This window comes from Empidonax traillii, unplaced genomic scaffold (assembly GCF_003031625.1).
Source record: "Empidonax traillii isolate 1590-97213 ecotype Southwest subspecies unplaced genomic scaffold, ASM303162v1 scaffold64:size1360303, whole genome shotgun sequence".
NCBI classification, from domain to species: Eukaryota; Metazoa; Chordata; class Aves; order Passeriformes; family Tyrannidae; genus Empidonax; species Empidonax traillii.
Window position 1 is genome coordinate 1,193,077 of NW_020955257.1, and position 23,792 is coordinate 1,216,868.

At 39.8% G+C, this 23,792-nt stretch overlaps 2 protein-coding genes across 5 annotated transcripts; one reads left to right on the forward strand and one right to left on the reverse strand.

Annotated features, from left to right (window-relative positions):
- Positions 1-2,759: 2,759 nt before the first annotated feature.
- DPH3 (diphthamide biosynthesis 3) lies at positions 2,760-5,086 on the reverse strand. Its single transcript, XM_027880041.1, has 3 exons — positions 4,918-5,086; positions 4,742-4,816; positions 2,760-4,312 (listed from the first exon to the last, which is right to left on the reverse strand). The coding sequence occupies exons 1-3, from the start codon at positions 5,023-5,025 to the stop codon at positions 4,247-4,249; spliced, it is 249 nt and encodes an 82-aa protein (XP_027735842.1). The 5' UTR covers positions 5,026-5,086; the 3' UTR covers positions 2,760-4,246.
- Positions 5,087-8,155: 3,069 nt separating this feature from the next.
- On the forward strand, positions 8,156-23,062 carry OXNAD1 (oxidoreductase NAD binding domain containing 1). 4 transcript variants are annotated; one of them, XM_027880039.1, is made up of 9 exons: positions 8,156-8,217; positions 10,414-10,576; positions 10,834-10,897; positions 13,876-13,982; positions 17,465-17,606; positions 19,417-19,453; positions 19,559-19,659; positions 21,964-22,072; positions 22,690-23,062. In XM_027880039.1, exons 2-9 carry the CDS (start codon positions 10,446-10,448, stop codon positions 22,842-22,844), a joined length of 846 nt encoding a protein of 281 aa, XP_027735840.1. In that variant the 5' UTR covers positions 8,156-8,217; positions 10,414-10,445; the 3' UTR covers positions 22,845-23,062. The 4 variants fall into 4 exon arrangements, with proteins under 4 accessions (XP_027735840.1, XP_027735841.1, XP_027735837.1 ...); XM_027880040.1 differs by having other exon boundaries at positions 19,562-19,659; XM_027880036.1 differs by having other exon boundaries at positions 19,417-19,659.
- The last annotated feature ends 730 nt before the right edge of the window (positions 23,063-23,792 follow it).

Sequence of the window (23,792 nt, forward strand, 5' to 3'; positions counted from 1 at the left end):
AATGGTGACAGGAAGGGGTGGGAAGGAGTGATGACAGGTCGCTTAAGGTTTTACCCTTTTGGTTTGTCTCTTTTGACCCACTTCCTCCCTGACCACAGGTGACACTGGGACAACTGTTTTCCAGCTTGGCACAGCTTCTGCCAGTTGTTGCCTCTGTCTCTCAACAGGTTTGACCAGTTTCAGGGCTGATGACCCAAGCTTCTTCACAGGATCCTTTGGATCCTCCCTGTCTCCTCTATGCCATGGCTACTAAGGAGAGACACTAAGAAATTAGCATTTTAAGTTACCATGAAGTAGATTCAGAGCAATCCACATGGAACTGTGCTAGGAGAAAATTCATGGCAAGCATTAATTAGTGCACTAAATATCTTGATAAATCCTATTCGTAAAAACACTTCAAAAAGTTTTCAGTGTAACAAACAACTATCCCTGCAGTTAGCCTGATCTGAGCATTAAATTGGAAGAGAGGAGATGGAAATCAAATATGCAGAAACTGCTTCTCTTAGTGACAATACCGAGTTGTCAGTTCACTTTCTTAATGGAAACTTTGCCTGTTTACTTGAAATTATTCAGTATGTGCTTCTTGGTAGATAGACTTGGTAATCTATGTAATGATCTTTATTTAACTGATGTTCTGCAAGGAGCATCTTTTTTTTCTGACTGTTGCTGGGAATCAAAATTAAAAATCACAGTGGAGGGAAGAAATGTAAAGATATTTACAGAAGGGTCGTCTAGGGCACTACAGATTTCCCCAACATATAGACAATGAAACAAGTGTAACAGCAAAATTAGTGGCCTAATCATCTCAGATCTTGGAGGTCCAGGGTCTGTGTCACAGACTTCTAGAGCAACTACTTAAAGCTAATCATGTACACCACTGATACACAAGCACAATCAGCCAAAAGTATGCGACCTTGTCAGTGAGTTTCTTTGAAATGCGAACAAGAATCAGAGAAGCTAAGCCTCTTTAATTTAATGAAGAGCAAATTTTCTTCCATTTCTTCCCATTAAACTGTGGCAATGGAGTGTGTCGCTTGTTTTCAGTATTACACAGGAGTTCAGAGGTGTTTCACAGTGTGAGCAATTTCAGAGCTCAAACATCTGAAATTGACCATACGTTGCTCCACCCTCTCTGATCTGTAGGAAGTATGAATTACTCCATTAACATTCACATGGTGCTGTTTTCACTGCACTGGACTCCTCTGTGCAGAGCCAAGGACCTAATCAAACACATAATCAATCAATCTGCTTGTCAGATACAAACAGCAGACAAAAGACTTTTGTGTCCTACACAATTGCCTTTTCAGAAGAAAAGTGAGCCACTGGTTTCAAAGATCATGTAATACACAAGTAATGCATGAGAGGCCAGAGCCCGTGGTGCTGTGAAAAAACCTTGTGACCGAATTCCCGACAAGGGACATTTCTGATGGGTTACTCACACTGCCCTGACTGGCGTTCTGGAATTAGATAGTATGAAAGAATATTCTAAAAGATGACTGCAATCACCAGAGTCAAAAGCTTCTTACAAGTTAACAAAAGACAGAAGGGGGCAGTTCTTTGGCTTTAGCATCACTGAGCTCTCATGAAGAATGAACTCATCCTACAGAACTCTCTGCACAGCAGAAGGGAAAGCAACAAAACAGCTCAAGTTTTTAAACATCTCTTTCAGATTCTCAAAGGATAATAAAAAGAGAGAGACATAACATCCATTCTTGTTTTGCTTCCTTTTTTGGGGAGACAGCAACTACTGTCTTGAGACCTCTGAGACACTGAAATGAGAGAGTTAAAAGCAATTTATGTGGGCAAATGTGGCCACACCCTTTTCAAACAGCCACAACACCTTAGTGTTGTTACGCTGTAAAAAAACCCTCCAGAAAAGCAACCATAATGCATACTTTGTTAAATCTTTGATACATACACTATGTCATTAAGGAGTTTTATGTACCTATAAATTGCATTCTGCAACTTAGATCCTATTCACACCTGGTAAGAAACCTTAAGCATAAACTTAAACCAGTCCCAACTGATTTAATGAACTAATTAATTTTGCTAAAATTACTGTTAAAAAAGCCATTACCAGTATTTTAGATGAGTGGGAAACACTAGAGAGAATTAATTAAAAATTGTCACATACCATGTTTACTTGGCACATTGCAAGTGTAATTGATAAACACTTTTTACAACCATGTAGGAATTTAACCATATGGAATACAAATATTTCTCCACACAAGTTTCATAGATATTTTTAAAAGTGCCTGACCTTCAATATAAAATGAAATCTGGTCAATGATTTCTGCAAAATCTATGCACCTTTAGAGAAGCTACACTTGGCCATTTATTTTGATGCATTACATTCCCTGGGCTTGCATTTGAAAGTTGTTCTGCTTCCTTTTAATCTCAGAATCATAGAATATGCTGAGTTGGAAGGGACCCATCAAGTTCGACTCCTGGCCCTGCACAGGACACCCCAAGAATCACACCATGTGCCTGAGAGCATTGTCCAAACACTTCTGGAAATCAGACAGTTCTATTTTATGCAGAATACTTGTGGAAACATCCTAAGATATTTATGCAGTAGAAATTTGAACAGGGGCTTAAGTAGGGTTTCTGTAAGTTTGCTTTACAGCACCTACTGATAGACTGAAACAACTTTTATTAAGTAATCGGAAGAAATTCCAGTGTCATTACCCCAGCAGCAGCAACTCAAGACCTGTGAAAATCATCATGGCTGGTGTAGAAGCCCATTATAACCATTGGCAGAGTCTTAAACATCTTTATTTAAATAGTCAAAATAAATATTTGATAAGACAGAGCTAACCAAAGTACCACATCTGTTTGGTTTTGTTTCTTTAGAGCATAGCGTAACGTGAGCGCCACCTCCTGGTTGAGGCATGGAAACACTCTGGGTTGTGCTTACTGCATTCCAAACTTCCAACTGAAAGGTGCAGTTTTTCTTTTTTTTTCTTTTTTCCTTTTTTTTTTTTTAAAGTAACTAGAATGTTTATCTTCAACATTCACAGAATGTTGTAGGAACAAAAATAGATAAATGCAAGAATCCAGTAAGACCTGCTGATCTTTAGTGCCTAGAGAAAACTAACTATATAAATGCTTCACAAGTCTTTTTCCTCAAATTTAACTTCATAGATGTCAAATCCTACTAAAACACAGGAATGACCATAATTTTAATTAAATATTTAAGTGCAGAGGCTTGTACTAGAAGAAGTAGTCTTGGAATCAATGTGGAGTTTGTTCTCCCGACTCTTTTCTACCCTAAAAAATGCCTTTTTAGGTGAAATGTGTGTATCTCCTGTTCAGGAGGTGACAGAACCTAACAGAGGAAGGCTGAGAAATTCAGCAAATGTACTACTACCAATGGCACAAAGAACTGCAGCCCATTTTATATCTGCTGCAACAGTCAAATCACAAAGCTGTTGAGAAAATAGGGTTAAATTACAATCTTGCACATTACTAGCTGTGCAGGAGTAAAAAGTTGGACTCCTTTTGTTTCATTTCACACAACACCCACAAAAGCGTATCACTGTTACGTCAGAGCCATTTGGTAACAGCTACCAAAGTCGTTTCAAAGCAACTTTTAGAAGTAATTTAAGAAACAAATGTGCCCCAACTCAAGTGTTGCCCCCACTGCAGATATAAAGACAACTACACCTTCCTTGTGCCTGCAGTAGTGAAGACAACTTACCAACACTAAGTAAACATTGGCTCTGGGTCTCTTATTTTCTCTCCATATTCAGTATGGGCTGGAAGTACACGAGCCCACATCCTGGGAGATGCTGCACCATGTCAATTCTGTATGGCATCATGTCCTATGGACTCCTAACTTTTGTCCCCCAGCATTTCAGCTGGCATTTATGCCGTTTCACCCACACAAAGCCTGTTAATCTCCACAGGCTAAGAAGCCATTGCTAGACTAAATGTTACGATTTCACAAACTCTGCACTCCTCTTCTGTATACTGACGTGCTGTAAATTGGATCAGAACCCTCAAGTCTTCTGGAACACACATAGCAACTTATATGTATAATTTTAAAATGTGTAACCCTTTGGAACAAAACCCATTCATGTGTTTGATGTCTCAGCAAATTCTTATTCACGTTAAGAAGACGAACACTTATTGCACTTGTATCCCACAGCAGTAAGCACTTCCAGGAGGAGGACCACATCTCTTTTCTCAGTCGCCATCCCCACACTTTCTCACCCTAAAGCAGCAACAGTCCATGATGGATTTATCAGCACTTAACCAACTCCTTGTTTGGCAAAGGTTCTGCAACGACTTCATCACGCATGAACTGCTCCTAAAGACAGAAAGCAGGGTTTTAGTTGATTTACATTATTTTTGGATCTCCTCAACGGCAAAAAAATCCCACCAGATACCCAGGCTGGAAAACAAAGTGATTTTAACTGGTATGAATCTGTCTCCAAAAACCTGAATGCCATAGGATGCCATAAGCTGCCAGGATGCCTACAGGGCTGCTGGAGTCAGTCACAGCCTTCACCTCACTGCGACCGTCCTGTCCGTGTCCCTCCCCACGCCCACCGAGCCGCGTGCGTTTTAAAGCCCAAACACGGCAGCAGGAGACCAGAAAAACTAGAGCTCACGTAGAAGAGCCAGTCCCAAAACAGGGATATTTAAACGCCGCTCCTGCGCTTCCCTTTTGGGGCTGCGAATGGGGAGCCGGAGAGACCCGGCTGGAACCGGGCCAGGCGGCCCCGCCCGCACCCACCTGGTCGTAAATGACGCGCAGGATCAGGGAGCAGCTGGGACAGGTGGCCACGTCCTCCCCGTTCTCCAGGTCCTCCTGCAAAAGCCCCGGGAAAACGGTCACGGCCCCGCCGCCTGCCCGGCCCGCGGGCAGTGTGGCGCTGCTCTCCTCCCCGCCCCCGCCCGGCCGCCCCTCACCCGCGTGATCAGGAACCGGTCCCCGCAGGGGCACGGGTAGCTGTAGGTCCCGGTCTCCTCGTCGTACTCGAAGTCCTCAATCTCCACCTCGTCGTGGAACACCGCCATGGCGGCGGGAGCCGGCGGGAGCCGGGCCGGGCCGGAAGGGAAGGGGCGGTGTCTGAGGGGGCGCGCGGGCGGAGCCTCCCGTCACGTGATGCGGCAGCGGTAGGGGCGGTGGGAGCGGGGCCGGGGGTGTTCGCGGTCCGAGGGAGGGATCGGCTGGGAAGGGGATGGGGGGGACAGGGAGGGCCGGGAGGCGGGCGGTCAGCGCGCTCGAGTACCCCCGGCTCGCCCCGTGCTCTGGCGGGAGCACTGCACTCCGGTCGGGAGCGGCGGCCGGGCCGCCCGTGCGGCCGATGGCGCTGCCGGCTCCAGCCCTGACCTCCTGCCCGGCGACCCCAAGCGGCTGCGGGGGCACGGACGGGGACTGCCGCGACCTTGTCCTTCTCCGTGTCCTTGTGCTTCCCCTGCTCCTTGTCCTGCCCTGCCTCTTGTCCTTGTCCCTCCCCCGCCCCTTGGCCGCCCCAGCCGGGCCGGGCTGCCCCGCGCCCCCTGCGCTCACAGAGCGCCCCTCAGTGCGGGGAAAAGGGGGAAAATTTCACTGCTTTCGCTGCTGACTTGTGCAGGTACTCTTGGTACCTCTTACCGAGGGATAGCTTCCGGTAAAAGATTTCTTTATCCTGCTTGTTTTAAGTACCCTTTCTGCCCCCTCAACACTCTCTTGCATTAACTTACATTAACTTGCATTAATTTGCTCTTCGGTGTGGTATGGGTGAACAGAAAGTAATTCTACCTTCAGATAGTAATTTAGGATTGAGAGAAAGAAGAGATGTGGTCATAGGTCTCAAGCAATACTAACTAAAGCAGGGTCAGTGGGCCAGAGGAGAAAAAGAATGAATGATTAATTGATTATAAGTGAGGAGAAGGAGTCACATAACAGTCATAAAAGTAGCACTTGTTTCTCTCCATGGAGCAAAAAGAAGTGTATAAATGCATATAAATATCTAAAGAGGGGGTATCAAGAGGATGGAGCCAGGCTCCTCTCAGTGGTGCCAACCACTAGGGCACAAGGCAATGGGCAGAGACCGATGCACAGGAAGTTCCACCTGAACATCAGGAAGAACTTTACTGTGCAGGTGACTGAGCACTGGAACAGGTTGCTCAGAGAGGTTGTGGAGTCTCCCTCGTTGGAGATATTCGGGAACCATCTGGACACAATCCTGTGCCATGTGCTCTAGGATGACCCTGCTTGACCAGGGAGGTTGGACCAGATGACCCACTCTGGTCCCTTCCAACTTCATCCATTCTGTGATTCTGTGAAGTAAGGGGGTATTTGTAGTGGCTGTTGCTGTAACAGTTTGGGTAAGAAGGGAATAAAGGGAGAACATCCCACCTGACAGGAGCTTGGGAGGCTGAAGCAGTGCGCTCCATGGAGGGCAGGGAATCGCAAAAGAGCTGGATGGGTGGAGAAAGTCACAGGTGTGACAGATGGGGCAGGAGCTGTTCACGCTGTGGAAAGGTGTGATTCACACTTGTACATGGGAGAGGAGAACCAGGGCTCATTAAAAGACATTTTGGAATTTATTAGATAGAGAGTAAAAAATGACAACTGACTTTATTGTCATCTTCATGATTGGAGAGTGATTGATGACAGCGTAAATGGAACAAGGATCTTGAACTACTGCTCAAGAGCCATTTCTTATTTATGAGAGAGTCTCAAAGTAGTCTGTATCAATAGGATCTTTCAGCTGTGACTATAAAATTAGGCTGCCATTTGTTTTCAGTACTATGTGTTGATACTGAATTTTGGTTGTTTTGTTACATTTTCATGTGTAGAACTGAGCATATTTGCTTCCTTAAGTGGTAACAGGGAAAATGAGGAGAATGAGGATGGCTCATTTAAATGAGTGTCCACCTCAGCAGCAGAATTAAAGGAAGGATGTAAAACAAACAGTCAAGAATCTCTGCTTGGATTTTAAAGTTGTGCCACTTCTTATACCAGCAGATGTTGCTGCATTTAGTAGCAATTAATTGCAGAAAGGGTCTTGAAGGTTGTAAATTAATTAAAATAGAAAAAAACAATCTTTATTCTCAGTCCTAGGCCTCTGAAGCAAAGTGTCAGATTTTATGTGGTTCATTTTGATGTTGCGGAGATTTAATTAAAGTCACAGGTATTGGCATAAATGGCTTACATAAGGCTGTCCACTTTCAAACATCCTTCATTTTTACTTTAAATTAGTTGATGTAGTGGAGTGAAAAGCATGAGAACATGAATGAAAAAGCAAGAAGCCTAAAATAAAAGCAGAGATGTATATGGATATGCTATCTAAAAGACTCCAAATCCCAAACTGACCTCATGAATTTGAGAAACTTAACGATTTTTGAGCACTCTGCCTTTACATGCAACATGCCAAAGTAGAGGAATGTGAGTCTTCATTAGATGTGTACTTTGTAGTGCTAAAATATTTTAAGATTGTTAATACTTTTATTATCAATAGCTTCTACATTTGCATGTAGAGAGTGCTAAAGTGTTTTGTTTAAACACTTAAGTACACTTTAAGTCCTCTGTAATGGTGTGAAAAAAATTTTTCAAGTAATTTTGTTTACTAGTGGTAGATGACTTTTAAATAATTCCATTTTTAAAAGTTGCAAGCTGCTGTGGAATGAAATGCTGAAAAGCTATTAAAAATTACGGGCTGGTAAAAGCTGCAGGAAGTATTTCTTACACTTGAAAGTGGGCATTTTTAGTAGTGACTTTTGAGAAATGCATCCCATTTCTGAGTGGCCAAATTTAAGGAAGGTCTGCCTCCGTTTGTACAAGATTACAAGCAGGACAAATTACTAAGTGACCAGCCAATACAGCTGTTAGTAAAAGTCTAGAGAGTATAGTTCAATTTCAAAGGATTCAAAAGGAAAAACATTTTGAAAATAAATTACGTGCCTTAAAAGAATGCAGGAGAAGAGATTTTAATGGAAATAAAACAGTAATGCTTTAAAGAAGCAGTGGACCGCATTGCAGAAATAATACAATTTGATGGGTGATGATAATATGATAGAGAATTATGCTAATCCATTTTAGGAAAAATAAAGGCCTACAAGGTATGAGAAATATCTCTTGGCTCTCTGATTTGCATGTCTTAAACGAAATGTAGTTCTGCCTTAGAGTGTTGACCGTGTTGGTTCATCTTTCTGTGTCACAGCTCCATTTGAGTGCCCAGTTTTGAACCTTCTTCACACCCTGTTTCCACCATAGTGCATATAAGTGTCCTCCACTTGCTTAGCTATGTAGAGATGTGTTATGTAGGGTACATGCAATGTGCTTTTAAATAAACCTGTGAACAAACAGGCTTAAGTAGAATTTATGTAATTGTCCAACCAGAACCCTTTCTATACCAATAGAAAGGGAATGCACAGTCAGTGTTTGATCTTCTTTCAAATGTTGTTTGAACATTTAAAATCATAGATATGTTGTCTGGGAGGCACTTCTGAGTGTCATCCAGTCAGATCTTCTACTTGGAGCAGGACAGTTGTTCTGTTCTCACACTGGATTAAGCCAGTCCCAGGTATAGACCTTTGTAAGTCTTTTAGTGAACAAGGTTTCTGCTTTCCGGTCCTTCAGTTTCTCAGTGTCCCTTTGAAATGAAGCTCTACTATTCAGGATGTCAATCATCCCTCTAACACAGTATCATCCACCAGTTTGCTGATCATAGAATGGCCTGGAAGGGACCTCAAAGACCAACCCCTCTGCCATGGACAGGGACACCTTCTGTGTCATCATCCAAGTTATTGATAGATTTATTGACCTGTGTCAGCCCCAATAACAACCCCAGGGTACTCTAATTACTGTTGTTAACCCACAACCGAAGCAGCTTGAAGCCATCAATTCTGTCTACCCAGACAGTTTTCAACCACTCCAACAGTCCATCTGGCCTTGGCTTACTAACATGCCGTGGGAAGTGGTGGTGTCTGGAGCCACAGCACCATCAAGGTGTGTTGTGTCCTGTCCCCTTGGTTGCATGACCAGACATTTATTTCATCGTGGTAGCTGTTCAGATTTATCAGACATAATTTACCCTTGGTAAATCTTTGTCCAGTATTCTTGATTACTTTCTTAGCTTTCACAGAGCTAATGGGACAACCTCTGAGCATTTGTCCAGAGACTGAGATGGTGCCGACTGCTTCTTGCTTCTCTTAAAAATGACCATGCATTAGTCTCTTTCTAATCTGTTTCTAGACTTTGTGAGGTAACTGTTTTTAATAGATAATACACAGTTGCCTCACAAGCATGTCAGGCTGTGTCTCTTAGCAACCTTGAGTGTAACCCATCTGGCTCTGTGCATCTGAATACATCCAGCTTCTTTCAGCAGTTGCTGGCCCTGCTCCTGCTTATCCCTGTCCTTCCCAAACACTCCTGGTACAGGCAGAGGTGGGGTGCAAGCAGGCTTTGCCTGTGAAGACTGGGGCAAAAGGAGTGTTGAGTACTTCAGCCTTTTCTGTATCATCTGTGACAAGCTCACCTTCCCCTTGTGAGAGACTGAAATGTTAGTGACTCAAACAATCGGCCATTTTCAAAAGCAGCAAGTTCTTTGCTTAGGCCAAGGTTTGCACCCCTCCAGCCGAAGGGGAGGAGAGGAGGTTTGGGTGTGTGGTGGTGAAACCTCTGATCTGCATAAGAGCAGCCCAGGTGCAGGAGGAGTGCATATCCACCACTGGAGGATGACCATGACAAACCAACCTTTGTTTAACAACGAGCTGGGTTTTGAGCCAAGTAAGGGGAAAGGCCAGAAGAAGCAGATCCTGGGGAGGTGGGATAATGCTTTTTACCATGCCAGTTTCCTCCCTGACACAACTGGCTCAGGTGTAAAAATCCTTCCCCCACTGGGAGAGGTATCAGAACATTCACATGTAAGCCTGAAGATATTCATCACTTCTGATGGGGCATAACTGGTTCAACTACACTGATTTGAGAGGCAGCTGTCAAGTCTTCTCTCTTAGAAGGTATCACTCTTTGTATAAGTATCACTTATATACTTTCTTAAGTGATACTTTTATGCTGCTGTATTTCTAGAGATGATAACCAAAATGGCTACATATCTGCTTTCCACTGCAACCAAGTTGTTCTGCAATAAACTTCCCATATATATGTGTGTATGAACACTGGTCATGCAGTGTCATTTCACTCTGATCTACCCCAGGGGATCTATTAACAAGAGCCTCAGTTATCTGGCTTCAGGGCCAGGTCACAACACCCCTTCACTGGATTGATGCACATTTTCTCTTCTTTTTGATACTTCCCTACTTCTAAAATTCCCTTTCATTATCCTATATGTCTGTTGTTAGTTTTAGCTCCAGCTGACCTTTGGCTTTTTTGTTTTGAAGGGAAATAAAAGGTGAAAACAAGCCATGTCAAGCACTGAGTGTTCCAGTTAACAAATATTTATGATTTTTTTTCAGGAACTGGTGATTCTGAAGAGTGCTCAGTCGTCATGGCTCATTCTACTGTTTATGTGGGTTGTACTGTTCCTCAGTTACTGAGAGGTGCTAGCAGAGTTTTTCCTTCTCATTCTGCATTGGGAGTGTTGAGGCACTCTGCTTTTTATTACTGCACTGTGAACGGGTAGGTTATCCATTTACTTCTTTTTTTTTTTGAGACAGTGCCATGGTAACACTGCCAAAATCAAGCTGACAAAGTACTACAGACCTATAAATACTTAATTTAACTCCCAATTATATATTTATATATAATTCTTATTTAGATTTATGTCATCTGTTGTCTGGATTACACTGGTAAATTGTTATGTTAACAGAAATTCATATCAGTAAGGGACAGTAGCACAGCTGTCAAAATGACAATTTGTTTGCTTTTTGTTGCAGCACAATAAAATCAAAAAGGAAAATGGATCATCTAGAGAGGACAGCAAATAATTTTCGCCAGGAGGTTAGTGTTGCGTTCTTTAGGATGCAAGTAATTTTTTTTTTTGCTGTGAATGCAATTGTATTGGATAATTACATTTGATTATTAGGCTCCATTTTCCATACTGCTAGAGTCTGTTTTACTTTTTCTCATAATTTTTCATATTTGATGTTGCTATAAAGTTATCATATTTTATACTTAATGGGTAAAATGTAATGAGTTATAAAAATTGTCGGTGATGTGATGATATTTGTTTTATGTTGGACAAGAAATTTAATAGAATTCTGGTCAAGTATGAATTATAATAAGTCAGGAAAGCACATGGATACCCATCACCTCTACACAGGCTCCTCAGATTTTTATGGATTTCTATAATTCTCATCCAGATTTGAGATTAAAAAATGTGGAAAATGTCCTTTTATACCACAGGGGGGTCAGAAAAAATGTAGACATTTTGAAAGGAGAGCTGATAGTTGTAAAAAGGATCATCATTTGTATCTATTTTAACTCACAAATACAAGGGAGATAGAGCATTGTTCTCCATCCAAGTCCAGAAATGCTTATTCTGGATCTCAGTTTTGAGCAGTAAGCATTCTTTTTTGTAATGATCACAGGTGAACATACTCTTGTATTTCACACAGATATTTCCTTTCTGTAATAAGTTGATGTTTTGAAGTTTTTTGATATTGGGAGAATGAGTATTACTTCAGTTCTCAAAAATATTTGACTAATGAAAAAATTCTGCATTTTTCTTAGCCTTTTCAGGAGTTAAGGCACTTTTTTGACTGAAAAATCCTATCTTTAATGCTCAGGAGCTGGGAAAGGGTGCCCAGTTTTCCTCCATTGTTTAGTTTTGCTTACTTTTTCTGCTCAATGTGAGTAGCTGGAAAATATGTGGAAAATGGATCCTTATGAGGTATTGGAAGCTCTGGGGTGGTGCAGGGAACTGTAAGGCCTGAGGAAGAGAAGGAAACAGTGGGATAGCTGAAAGAGCAAGACTCAGTTCTTGCTGCTGCACACATTCTCTGAATATCAGAGGATTATACTGTTTCTTTTTTTAATACTTGATTTATTCTTTGTTACTTTATTTTTGACCACTTTAAAAATCAGTTTATTTTAAATCCTCGGCTTGGCTTCGAATTCCATATAATCAGCAGTTGGCTTCCCACAGTCAATATTGCCTTATTTGGCTATTTCAGTCCTGTAAAAGATGAAAGAATCATAAATCTGTGTTGCATTAGTGTGAATGTTACAGAACATTGCCTGTTGAAGAGTGATAATGTGAAGGACCAGGGTAAGAAAATGTGCCTAATGCTTTCTTGAAATACAGCTGCAAAATCTGAAGTCCTGTGTCCTCCTGCCTCTCACTGCAGCCTGCTCTGGGCCAGTTGGATACTCTTGTGATGGTCCAAAATACTGATCACCCTGACGCAAATTTAATTCTTGAAATAACTTCATACTGATTAAGAACTAAATTTCCAGTGCTCTGTCTGCTCTCTCAGGCAGGTAACAAATTAGGGAGTGTACTGAAGAGTAAAGAAGGCAATGAAGAAGACCTAAACCTAATGTCCGTTTCCTGCACTTAAAGTTTCTCCACCAGAGCAGCCATCGAAGTCATGTATCTGACTTTTCTCTCATTAACTTAGACTGACTGTGTTCCCCATTTAATACTGTCTTCTGAAGTGCAACAGAAATCTATGCTACTTCATTTTAAATTAGTAAATGTCCTGCTGTTTAATGGGACAGGGGACGTGTTCAGATGTTACTTTATGAATAAATTAATTTCCTGCCATGTGTTTTAAATTACAGCATAGTTGCTTAAAGTTTTGGGGTTTTTTTTAATCTGTTTGATCTTACACAAATGAGAAATGATTGAGTTGTGATGGTATTATGAGTATTTCCTACTGTGGTAAGTGACATCAGCATCTTTTAACAGAGTGAAATCTGTGTATCACCCTGTGTAGGAAATATTTAGGGCACTGCTTTCTTTGTAGATGAAAAAGTTTAATAATTATAACTCAGAAATACCTGAAAAGGAAGGGCAGGGAGGGGGTGAAAATCCATGTTGTACTGATGGTCATCAAAGAGTTTAAGTGGGGTGCTCATCCTCAATGGCCCTGTGGCAAAATCTGCTTTTCATTTTCCATCTTTTTTTTTAAACTCTTTAATAAAAAGTGGTATCAACCATGGCTCTGCTATCCCCTCCCATATGATTGCCAAACAAAAACTCTTCTGTTAACCAGCAATAAAAACCTTGTGCCGTAGTTTCCCCATGTTCATAGATAAAATATGTGGTCAAATGGGGGAGGTGTAAATGCAGGAACTCAAGGCTCATTGGTTTTCTTTCATTGATGCACATATGATTCAGTAATGCATTTAATTACTTAAATAAAACTAAATACAACTCCAGAATTCTCCCTTTTACTTCAGTTGCAGCTGATCTTAAACAAGTGTCCTTTGTCAGTCTGTATCAGAAATCTTTTTATTTTGTTGCTGGAGGATGCAGGAGTGTGTGTCTTGTATAGATGTCTAAAGAACCTGAAAAGGGATAAGTAGGAATCACTTCTCTTAATAGTTATGCTTTCAACTGAAAATTGAAAATAAGTTTGTATATAATCTTAGAATAAATCTGACAAAAGTGACAGACATGATGGACTGTAAGTACAAAAATATTTCTCCATTCAATGACTATTTAAGTAAATCATAGAATCAAAAAATGGTTTGGATTTGAAGGGACCTTAAAGACCATAAAATTCCAACCCTCCTGCCGTAGGCAGGGATGCCACTCACTAGATCAGGTTGTTCAGGGCCCCACCCAACCTGGCCTTGAACATTTTCTTGAAGCTTTTGTTTTTCTACCCCAGTGAAAAAAATATTACTGCTGTAGGTAATGAAATGCTGCAGATAACATGGCAGGGATAGATACTTCATGCACAACTTCTTGAGTTCTTTTGCTGCAAATGATACCTACATATCACAGTGGCTTCTTTTCCTTTTGTCAGGTAATTACACAAGCAAAAGTGTGTGGAATCACCAATGAATCGGAGACCGTCAAAAGACTTCGTCTGGCTATTGCAAATAAGGATTTTACCTTCAAAGCAGGACAATGGTAAGATCTTTCAGTATTTGTAGGAAAAATTACTAGAAGTCCACTACAGTAAAGTGTTAAAAGGCCTCTCAGATCCTTGAGCCTAGGAAAAAAATTGTTAATTTATATAATACAGTGTTTTCTTACTGGGTGCTCTGTCAAATATCTGATATGTGCCATAATTTTTAAATAGTCATTATAAAATATGCTAATATTACTAATCAAAGGGCAGAAATGGATGTTCTTTAAATGTTCAGTTTGATTGTTTTGGTGTTTTCTTCTGGTTTTATTACATTGTTCCTTCAAGAGTACTTTGAAGTTCCATGCACTATATTTTGCAAGCTGTCTTTGCTGTCTTTATTTACTAGTTACTTTTACAGTGGAGCTGAGACTGCTGCTTTGCAAGTTACTTAGTTTTGGTTTATAATTAAATCAGAGTTCCTTGCTAAGGTTTTTTTCCTCTTGAAGTTTCTCTAATTCTGAAAATTAAGCCAGTTAGGTCAGTGTAATATATTAATATCGATAAGCAAGTTTAAAAATCAAAACCTTGAATTATTAAGCCTTTGAAACAATTAGCTGTTTGTTTAAGCAATTTTACAGGTCTCTTTTTTTTTTCAAGGAAGTAGTAAATATTCGCATTTGTCATCCTTCCTTGTTAAAATTACTCTTACTGTCACTTTTTTTTTTTTTTCTCTTAGAAATTAATTTAAAACTATCAGTAGTTGCTTTTGGCAATGGACATTTAAATGTTTTTAAACTTTTTATCGGCTTAGGCCATCTGAAGGTAGTTTTGCTGGAATCAAAGTATAGCTGCTAGGGTATTAACAGCATATGTTACTCATGGAGTGTTAATATGCTGGCTTTTAAATTTAGAACCAGAACACAAGATGTTGATTGCAGTAATTTGTTTGTGAAGTAATTTGCTGCAGTTTTTGCACATGTGCAGTGACTCATATTAAATTCTTGCTTGCCAGTACTTGGAAAGAGCATTTACCCTTCAAAAGTGTTTTTGAAATTATCATGCTGAAAACTGAAAGCTTTAATTATAATTACTCTCCTTCATTTTCTTCTTCCTTGAAAGTATTCTAATGCTGTTGTAAGGTATGCAACAACTTTTCTGTACTTGTAGATATAAACTGTGGTTGCATTTTTTGATGAGCAGTACAAAATACCAGGCCACGATCTCCTGAACAAAAAGGGCTAACTTGTTAGGATTTGCTACAGTAAGATGTCACAGCCAAAGATTGTCACTAAAACTTTAAAATTTTCTGAAAGTGTTCTAATCCTTGAGATTTTTAGAAGCAAAAGTGAGTTTGTTTTGCAAGCACACTGGCAGATACTGGTTCTTTATCAGACTACGAATAACGATGAAGAGACTCCTTGCTGTTACCTATTTTGATTTACTAGAATGTGTATTGAGGTATATGCATGTCACAAAGCTACTTCTTCAAAGTGTTTATGGTTTTAATGTTTCTAATCTCCACCTCCAGCAATCAGTAATTATTGTTCATTTCTTAAGGGTTTGGCTTAGTTAGCCTTTAAAAGGAGGGAAATGCAAAACCATCCTCAGATCTCTGGTTTACATCTTTTTTGCCTCTCCTTGTTGTGGCTTTATATGTAAGGGTTTTCCTTCTTTTTTTTCCCTTCAGCTACTCTTTTCCCTTAAGCTGTCACAGGTAGCATTTCTTAAGGGGCCCTCTTATCCTTCCTAGCTGGGCTAAGATAGACAAGCCATCAGAAATATGGGCTTGTCCACTATAATGCAGTATACTGTGCCCCACAATCTCTCAGAATTATGTAATTGGGAAAGAACTACCAATATGGAAAGAAATGTACATCTGCATTAGTATTTTAGAAAGGTAAAAACTATGTTTGATTTAGGTTTTGCAGCAATGTTTGGGTTTGTGTGTGTTACCCCAGGGGGCACAGATTGACTTGATTGTAAATTGTTACTTTACAGCATTAATTCTTATTTTTTTTGTTAACATAAGATTGTTTTCCAGCAGAGGGAGGTAAAGAGCTTCAGTAGCATCGTTTGATGTTCTTTGCTCTGATAAATGCTGCATTATAAGAGTTGTCCTTTCTAATTTCTTGGAGCCTGACTGCCAGGAGGGCTGGGCCCCATGGGGCAGTGGGGCTGCAGAAGCTGAGGACAGTGAAATGAGCCCTCTCAACTTTTTTGGTTGTTAACCTTTCTTTTGAAGTCTGATACCTTTATACACCATCAAGTTTATTAGTATAAAAATTATATCACTTTTGTATACTTCGCACTTCGTGCATTCTTAGAGAGAGGATACTATCGAAGCTATGAAGGTAAAGGGTGAAGTTTTGTGGAGAGTAAGCAGATAAGATGTTTTTTGTTAAAAAATCATGAACTATTCAAAGTGCTTCTTTCTTCCCTCAAGCAGTTGTGATCTCTGTAAAGGATACAGCTTTGCTGTTTAAAGAAAATACCTGTGCAGTCAGTATTTCTTGTTGCATCCTCATTTAACAAATACTGAGCCAGCCTAATCCAGGCTTGAATTGAATAACGATTCTCTAGTACTTGGCATTGCTTATCAGTGTGGTTGTTTCCTGAGGGGAGCAGCACAACTAGTTAAAACATGAGGTTTATTTTGGGGATTTTGTTATGTGCTGTAGAAAACAGAAGTATTTTAAGATTGATGGAACACAGAGGAGTTCAGATGATGGACCACAAAACAACTTCTAATTTTTTTTCTGATAGCTGACTATTTGGAATATTAAAGCCTTACCTTTCTGAGAATGAATTATGGCTTATACGTAATAATGGCTTGCCTTCCTTACTCTCTAGTGTCTGGTGTTGCAGAAGCTTAGTTATATGTTACCTTCTAGTCTGTAGAAACCCAGACGTGGTTCACTTTTAATTAAAAAAAAGCCAAACCAAAACAAACCCCAAACCCCCAAAAAGCAGGAGTTTATTCCAGTTCAATTTCCTAACCTAGAAAGTGATATCTGCCACCAGAGGGAGCTGCAGTTCTGCTGCCAGCAATCGACTTTTCCCAGGACAAATTTTTTACACACAGTTGGTTTTACTATTTCATCTTCGCAGGAAAAGAAAGTCTTAAGTCATTTCCCTAAAATTAGAATCCCAATCTTATGTTTTAAAATTGAAGAGCCCATCAAAGGGACCAAAAAGAGTGGGATTTAAGCCACTCTTATCAGACCATATTGTGTTTTTGTTGTAATACTCAAATAATTTATTTAAAACACTTGGAATTCTAGTCTGTTGTAAGATGTGACATCTAATGCTAAGACCAGGCTGGCTTTAAACCTTCTATTTTAAAAAACATGACTTGTTTCTAGAGGGAAATAATACTAAGGAAATGGTGTTACTCAAGATTAACTCGTTTTTTGGAAAAGTTATGTTACAGAAATCAAGATGTTGTAAAGAAAGGATAATTGAAACAAAGGCAGCCATATTGTTTTCCATGTTTGGCGTTGTTGGCTTCTTTTTTAAGATTCAGTTTCTGGCCTGTTTTTAGGGTTGATTTCTTTATTCCTGGAGTATCTGTAGTTGGGGGATTCTCCATATGTTCAAGCCCTGGCCTCTTAGAACGAGAAGGAATACTAGAGCTGGCAGTAAAGCACACTGATCATCCTCCTGCTCACTGGATTCACACTGAGGTAAATTACATTAACTGTGAGATTTGGCTCTTTATGTGTTTGTTTGTTTGTTTGTGGGGTTTTTGAGATGTGGAGAGGGTTGTGTGTGTGTTTTTAGACCACTTTGTGCTATTGACTGCAGAAACGTTGAGTTGTTCAACCACTTTTAATGCAACATAAGTCTTAAAACTTGTTGTTCAATAAGAGACTGAAATTGGACGTTTCTATGGTAATATGGTTATTGCAGCCATTTGACTCCACCTGTGCTTACAGTGGACTTACAGTGATATTGTAGTTAGTGCATATAAGGGTTCTCACTCCTTTGGAATTTATGAACTTAAAAATGTTGAAAACTCTCTGTTCTAACTTGCGTCCCTGAGAACAGTGTTACGCCTTACAAAGCTAATCTGATAACTTTCCATAATTTCTGAGCATTTCTACAAATATAAAATGGAAATCATTGATAAATCACAGATAAATATAGATTATTAAGGGGGATCTAAGTGAGATATCTAGATCAGTTTTTCTCAAATGATAAAACAACAGGATACTTTATGATTTCTATAATAATCTCTTATATATGCAATATTTTTGTAATATAGACATATAACCCCCCAAGGGTTGATTTTTTTCTTTATTAAAAGAAAAGTCTGACACTTGGCCTCTTGCAGTGTTTTGTTCATCATTTACCCCATTTAGTTACAATCAGAGGAGTCACATATTTCATCAATGATCTGTCCTATCAACTTTTGTTCTTTTCACAGTCTTTGGAGACTCTTTTAGGACTTCTGATGTCATAAATCAATTTATTGTTGCTAAATGTGCTGGTTGAATTTATAGGATAAATCTTTAGTCAAGGGGTAAGCTACTACAAACCTGATGCTGTAGAGAAACCTCCAGTTGTCATTAATGGAATTCCTTTTGTTTCAATTTACCGTTTCCTGATACCAAAAGGATTCTTTGGAGGAAGTGCTTTCATTTTCTAAGCTAACTTTTCAGCAGTTCTTGTAGCTTTCCTTGTGTTTCCCTCCACCTTTCCTACCTTCCTTGGTTTCTCTATCCTCTTTGTTTTATTTTTTAACACCTGAATGTGGCCCGAAGTGAGTTGTGTATTCTGCTCTTACTTGCAGTGATATGGGAGAACTCACCTGACTTTTCTGTACTGCAGTTTCACCCTTCATACCAGGCTGCAGTGCCAGTTTACCAAGAAAATATTGGCCCAAATGGATTTTCTTGTTGTAGCTTTCAGTTTCCACGTATCAAAAAAACATGCTTGGACAAATTTCTCTAAGAAATAATATCTTATGTACCAGTGGAGAATAAGAGAGAAGGTTTTCCTTTGATTTTAATTCTTCTGTGCCTCTGAAGTTGCAAATGCAGAAGTGATTCTGCAAGAAATATTCTTGTGGATACTGCTTCAGTTCGGGGGGGTTTTTTTATCTTTTAGGACTTTTCTTGACACGAGGCTGGGTTTGGGTAGAAGTATGATCTCACATTGACCTCGGGTTTTCACAACCACATCTTGCCTTGGAAAACCCTTGTGTGAATCATTCCTCTTTCAACTCCTATGGGGATGGAAAGGGGGAGTCACCATCCTGCCTTACCACAAGACTGAAACTTTTGAAAGTAGAACTGGATCCCTAGAGACATTGGGTTACCTCAGATAGCTGGAAATTGTGTGTATATTCTAAAGTATTTCTGGTTTTCCCTCACTGGTCAATAAAAATAAAAAAATCACAGCCCAGCAAGTCTTGTGACTGGAATGCAAGAAGAATAAGGTTTCAACTTTTGCTTTTCGTTTTGAAATTAAATATCTTCTTTTCCGTCCTAGTGTACTCTTGACTCAGAAGTGGCTCTTCGAGTGGGAGGTGATTTCTTCTTTGATCCTCAGCCTGGTGACTCCCCAGTAAACCTAGTGCTGATAGCAGGGGGTGTTGGAATTAACCCATTGTTTTCTATACTGCTGCATATAGCAGATCTTCATGGATACCAAGAGGGTAAAGGAAATGGACACAAATTGGGAACAGTGAAGCTGTACTACAGTGCAAAAAATACAAGTGAACTCTTATTTAAGGTAAATAAAAAGTTTTTTTTAAAAAATAGGTCTCAGCTATTCAGCTACTGGTGTGTATATCAAGTGGTTGCCAAACTCCAGAGAGTCCTTCTGTGTAAGACAGTGTTCAAATGGAGACAAAACTCGCTTCCTGCCTCAAATCCCATGTCTGTTTTGTTAACTACTTATGCCAATGTACAAATTAAGGCTGTTACTAGATATACCTGGTCTCAGTGACTTTGGTGATAAATCAATTACCCCTAAATTTTACTGTAGCCCTGCATTTTACTATATTCTCATAAGGGCATCATAGTATATTAAAGGGTTTATATATATACGTATATATACACACCAGTAGTATGCATAAAGTTATAGTACTGAAACCACATAGTCTCAGCACAGATTGTATTGAATTTAAAGACTAGAAAAGAGCAATTATATCCAAAGGAAACACTTTCTAAAATAACAGGGGAGCTTTATTGATAATGCATTAGTTATTATTGGGTACTATTGTATGAATGAAGGACTTAAAGCTGCTTTTAAAATTTCTTGTGCGGCACTTCATCGACATTTACTCAGCAGTTAAAGATCAGTTGTCACACTCAGCCATTAAGGGCCATTGATAACATTTTAGGGTCAAATTAGCACAGCTTCTGTAAAGAAGCTTCCAGAGTGATTTAGGTTTCTTCAAAGTATTAAAAGCTTTTGGTTGGAAGATAAAGGTGAAAATAAGCTGTGTACAGGATCCATCACTAGTTTTTCTTCTGTACTTGTGCCGTGTTTCTAGATACGGAGATATTTGCTTTCTTTGCAAAGCCATTTGTTTGTTGCTAGAAGCAGAACAATCTGCTCCTCCCTTTGGCCAACTCTGCTCTGCCAGTCTGTTCCGAGCATGCCCAGGTGTTCTCAGTGCCTGTGCTCACATTCCCGAGTTTCACTTCAGCCGTGCTGTGACAGCAGAGCTTTTGTATTAAAGCTTCTGGGCAGAAGAGACCACAGTGGTATTTACAGTGCTTACAGTTTATCCTTCATTCTTCACATGACCCTCAAATCCAGAACATGTCTGTCAAAATTCTCTACTTCTGTGCAGAGGAGTGAGGAAATGGAATCACTAAGAGCCTTTATGCTGTTGTGAGAAACATCTGTACAACTCTCCAGGAGGAACTGCTGGGTTTTTACCGATGGTTTGGAGGACATGTTCCCTGAAGGAGCAGCTCTGTACAGGCTGACAAGGGGAAAGGGAATCACCAACGTGTTGGGTGTGATACTTGTTCTGGATGTGCTCTCCTGTAACAGGCTGAGGCTCTGCTTCTGGAAAGCTCCTTAGTGCAAATGGTAGAAGCAATGGTAGAAGTGAGAGAATTACAAAAGATTCAATAGTAGAGGTACTAGTGGAACTAGTGTCCAACAGTGTTAATCTCTGCTGCTCTTCATTCCCTGTCTTTTTAGGGATTCAGGAACAGATATACCTAAAAAGTAATATCTGTCTGGGGTTTTTTGTTAAGCAACCCGTGGCAGACTTTCTAGTGTAGTAACCAGTTAGCAAGCAAACACAACAAAATAAGCTAATTTACCTATTTGAAGAGTAGAAATTATTTGCATTTCAGAATATTTTTAAGAATTTCCAGTGTCCATTCCAGCAGTGAAAATCTTAAATAGTGCAGAATCTAGACAATAGCTAAATCTTAATTTCAGAATTAACTACAGCATCTGACATACACATTATTTTTTTACTACGATTTGAATTGAAGCCGCTGGGTTTTTGGTGGTAACTTATCACAGCTGTGACTCAGGGAACTGAAAATTACGGTTTCTACTTTCTACTCTGGTAAAAAGTAACATTACCATTACCATTGTAGTTGGTTTTACTTGGAGGATGTGGGACAGTTAAAGGTCTAGTAATCTTACCATATAAAGCAGACAAGACTCAAAAAGTTCCTAACAAATGGTAAATACACATTGCAGGGGTTTTTTAAAATGGAAAACCCCTATGGAAATGGAAGGAGGAAACAGTGAGAATTTAAAAGGGGAAGAAACTGGGAAATGACATAACTGGTTCTTAGGTCCAAATCTGACAGATTTCAACCCATCTCAGAGAAGGAGACACGCTGTAACATAGCTGGCAGGGTATTTACGTTCCAGGTATGGGAACTCTGTGTGTGTAGGTGTGCAGGTCAGCCCTGTGGAATCAAGCCCATCAGGTTCTCAGTGCTGAAATGCAAAGTCTTGGCTCTTGGCAATAATCACTGGTGTTGTGGGACTGTGTGCATACATCTGCTTTGATTTAATGGCCTTTGGTGTAAGCAAGTGTGTTTCACATTACAGAAAAATATTCTTGATTTGACGAACACGTTTCCTGGAAAGATCACATGTTGTTTCCACGTTACCCAACAGCGTTCCCAGATCTGTAAAGAACTTCAGCCACACGTTACAGGTAAATGTGCAGAGACGGCATCTAAAGGATGACATCCTAAAGGATGAAGTTATTATGCATAACTTAGTATTTTTAACTTTAAAGGTTCAAACTGAGATGTGAGTTAAACCTAAACAATTTCACTGAACACAGAAAATTTTTCCCTTTCCAGTTTTTGTTTTCCTATGTTAAATCAGAACTTTATACTGGTTATTTCCCACTTCAAACTTTATTCCAGAAAATATTAAGCAAAGTATTTACTTTCCTATTTACTTTGCTTAAGGTGGGATTGATGAAGGATTATCCGACTGCTTGTAAGAGATATTTCAGCGTGTTTCTATTTCTGCTGTATTTGTGTTAGAGATACTTACCTATTTTTTTCATGTGAATGTGGGATTTTTGCTTGTGTGTAAGCCATGTTCTCTTCAGTGACTAATACTCTCTGCATTCCAAGCAGAAGTACTGATCTAAATCCCCAAAAGAACAAATGGCTTTTGAAGCCTCGAATCTCAATACCTATTATTCTGAAACATTTTTTAATAAATGAGTGCTTGAAATACCTCTAACCAGACATTCTTTTTGAAATTACTTCACGATTAATATTTCTGTTCTCATTTCCTACTTTGTTTCTTTGTCAGAGGGAAGAATATCTGCAAAAGATCTAGAAAAACACGTATCTAACAATACTTCATGGTACATCTGTGGTCCACCTCCGATGATAGAATCTATATCCAAACTACTGTCTAACATTGGTGTCCCTGAAAACTCTGTTTTCTTTGAGAAATGGTGGTAGTGACACCTGCTGAAGAGAAAATATCCTATTTTTTTCAAGTGCATTTTGATAAGCTGCAATGTACAGAATTGGACTATGAATTATTTGAAAGATTTTACTTCATAGATGAAGATGTCCTCATTTATAACAGTGTTGCTTTTAATTTAACTGTAATATACCTGTAATGCAGTGCTGCTTCTTTGGGGGAAAGTGATTTTATATTAAAGACATTAACTGTTCTGGTTTTTTGATAGTTTGCTTCTTCTTATGGGTAGCAGCATATTTTCACTTTAGACACTTCCTTTGTTAGTCAGCTTTTAAAAGACTTTCTGTGCCTGATTCAGCAATTGCAGAGAATTATTTATGCAGAAATGCCAGGTCTGTTTATAAAAATAAATGAGGCCACAACTTCTGAATCTGCTCCAAATGAGTCAACACACTTCCCTCCCCAGTTCCACTTAATACATTACTATTTCTATAGAAGTACAGGTGCCGTGTTGTGACTTCCTTCTCACCATTTTTTGTCAAAAGGAAAAACCAGCCTTTTATGTGGTTCAGCTGTGTTGAAAGACACTTTTTTTTTGGTAATCCTGTTGAGCCCTGAGTTAGGAGTGTTGAGTGTAGCAGTGTTGGGCATCAGTTCAGCTTCCCACCTGAACCTGGATCCTGTGCCAGTGCCGAGGTTGCCCATCCAAGACTGTGCTTCTGTGTGCCACGTCCTCAAAAGCAGCACTGGCCAGAAACAGCGAAGATGGGAAATCTCCACAATCCTGCTGCATAAAGCACAGAGCTTTAGAGGAATCCAGGACATATCAGTTCTGCTTGGAGAAGAGTCTCTGGAAAGGCTGCTCTGGTAAGGCATGAGTGTACCTCTCTGTGTCATGGCTGACACCTGAGCCCTTCCAGAATGAAGCCTCTTTGCTCAGCTTGTAGAAAAACTCGTAGAATTTGAGACCAACAAAAAGCTAC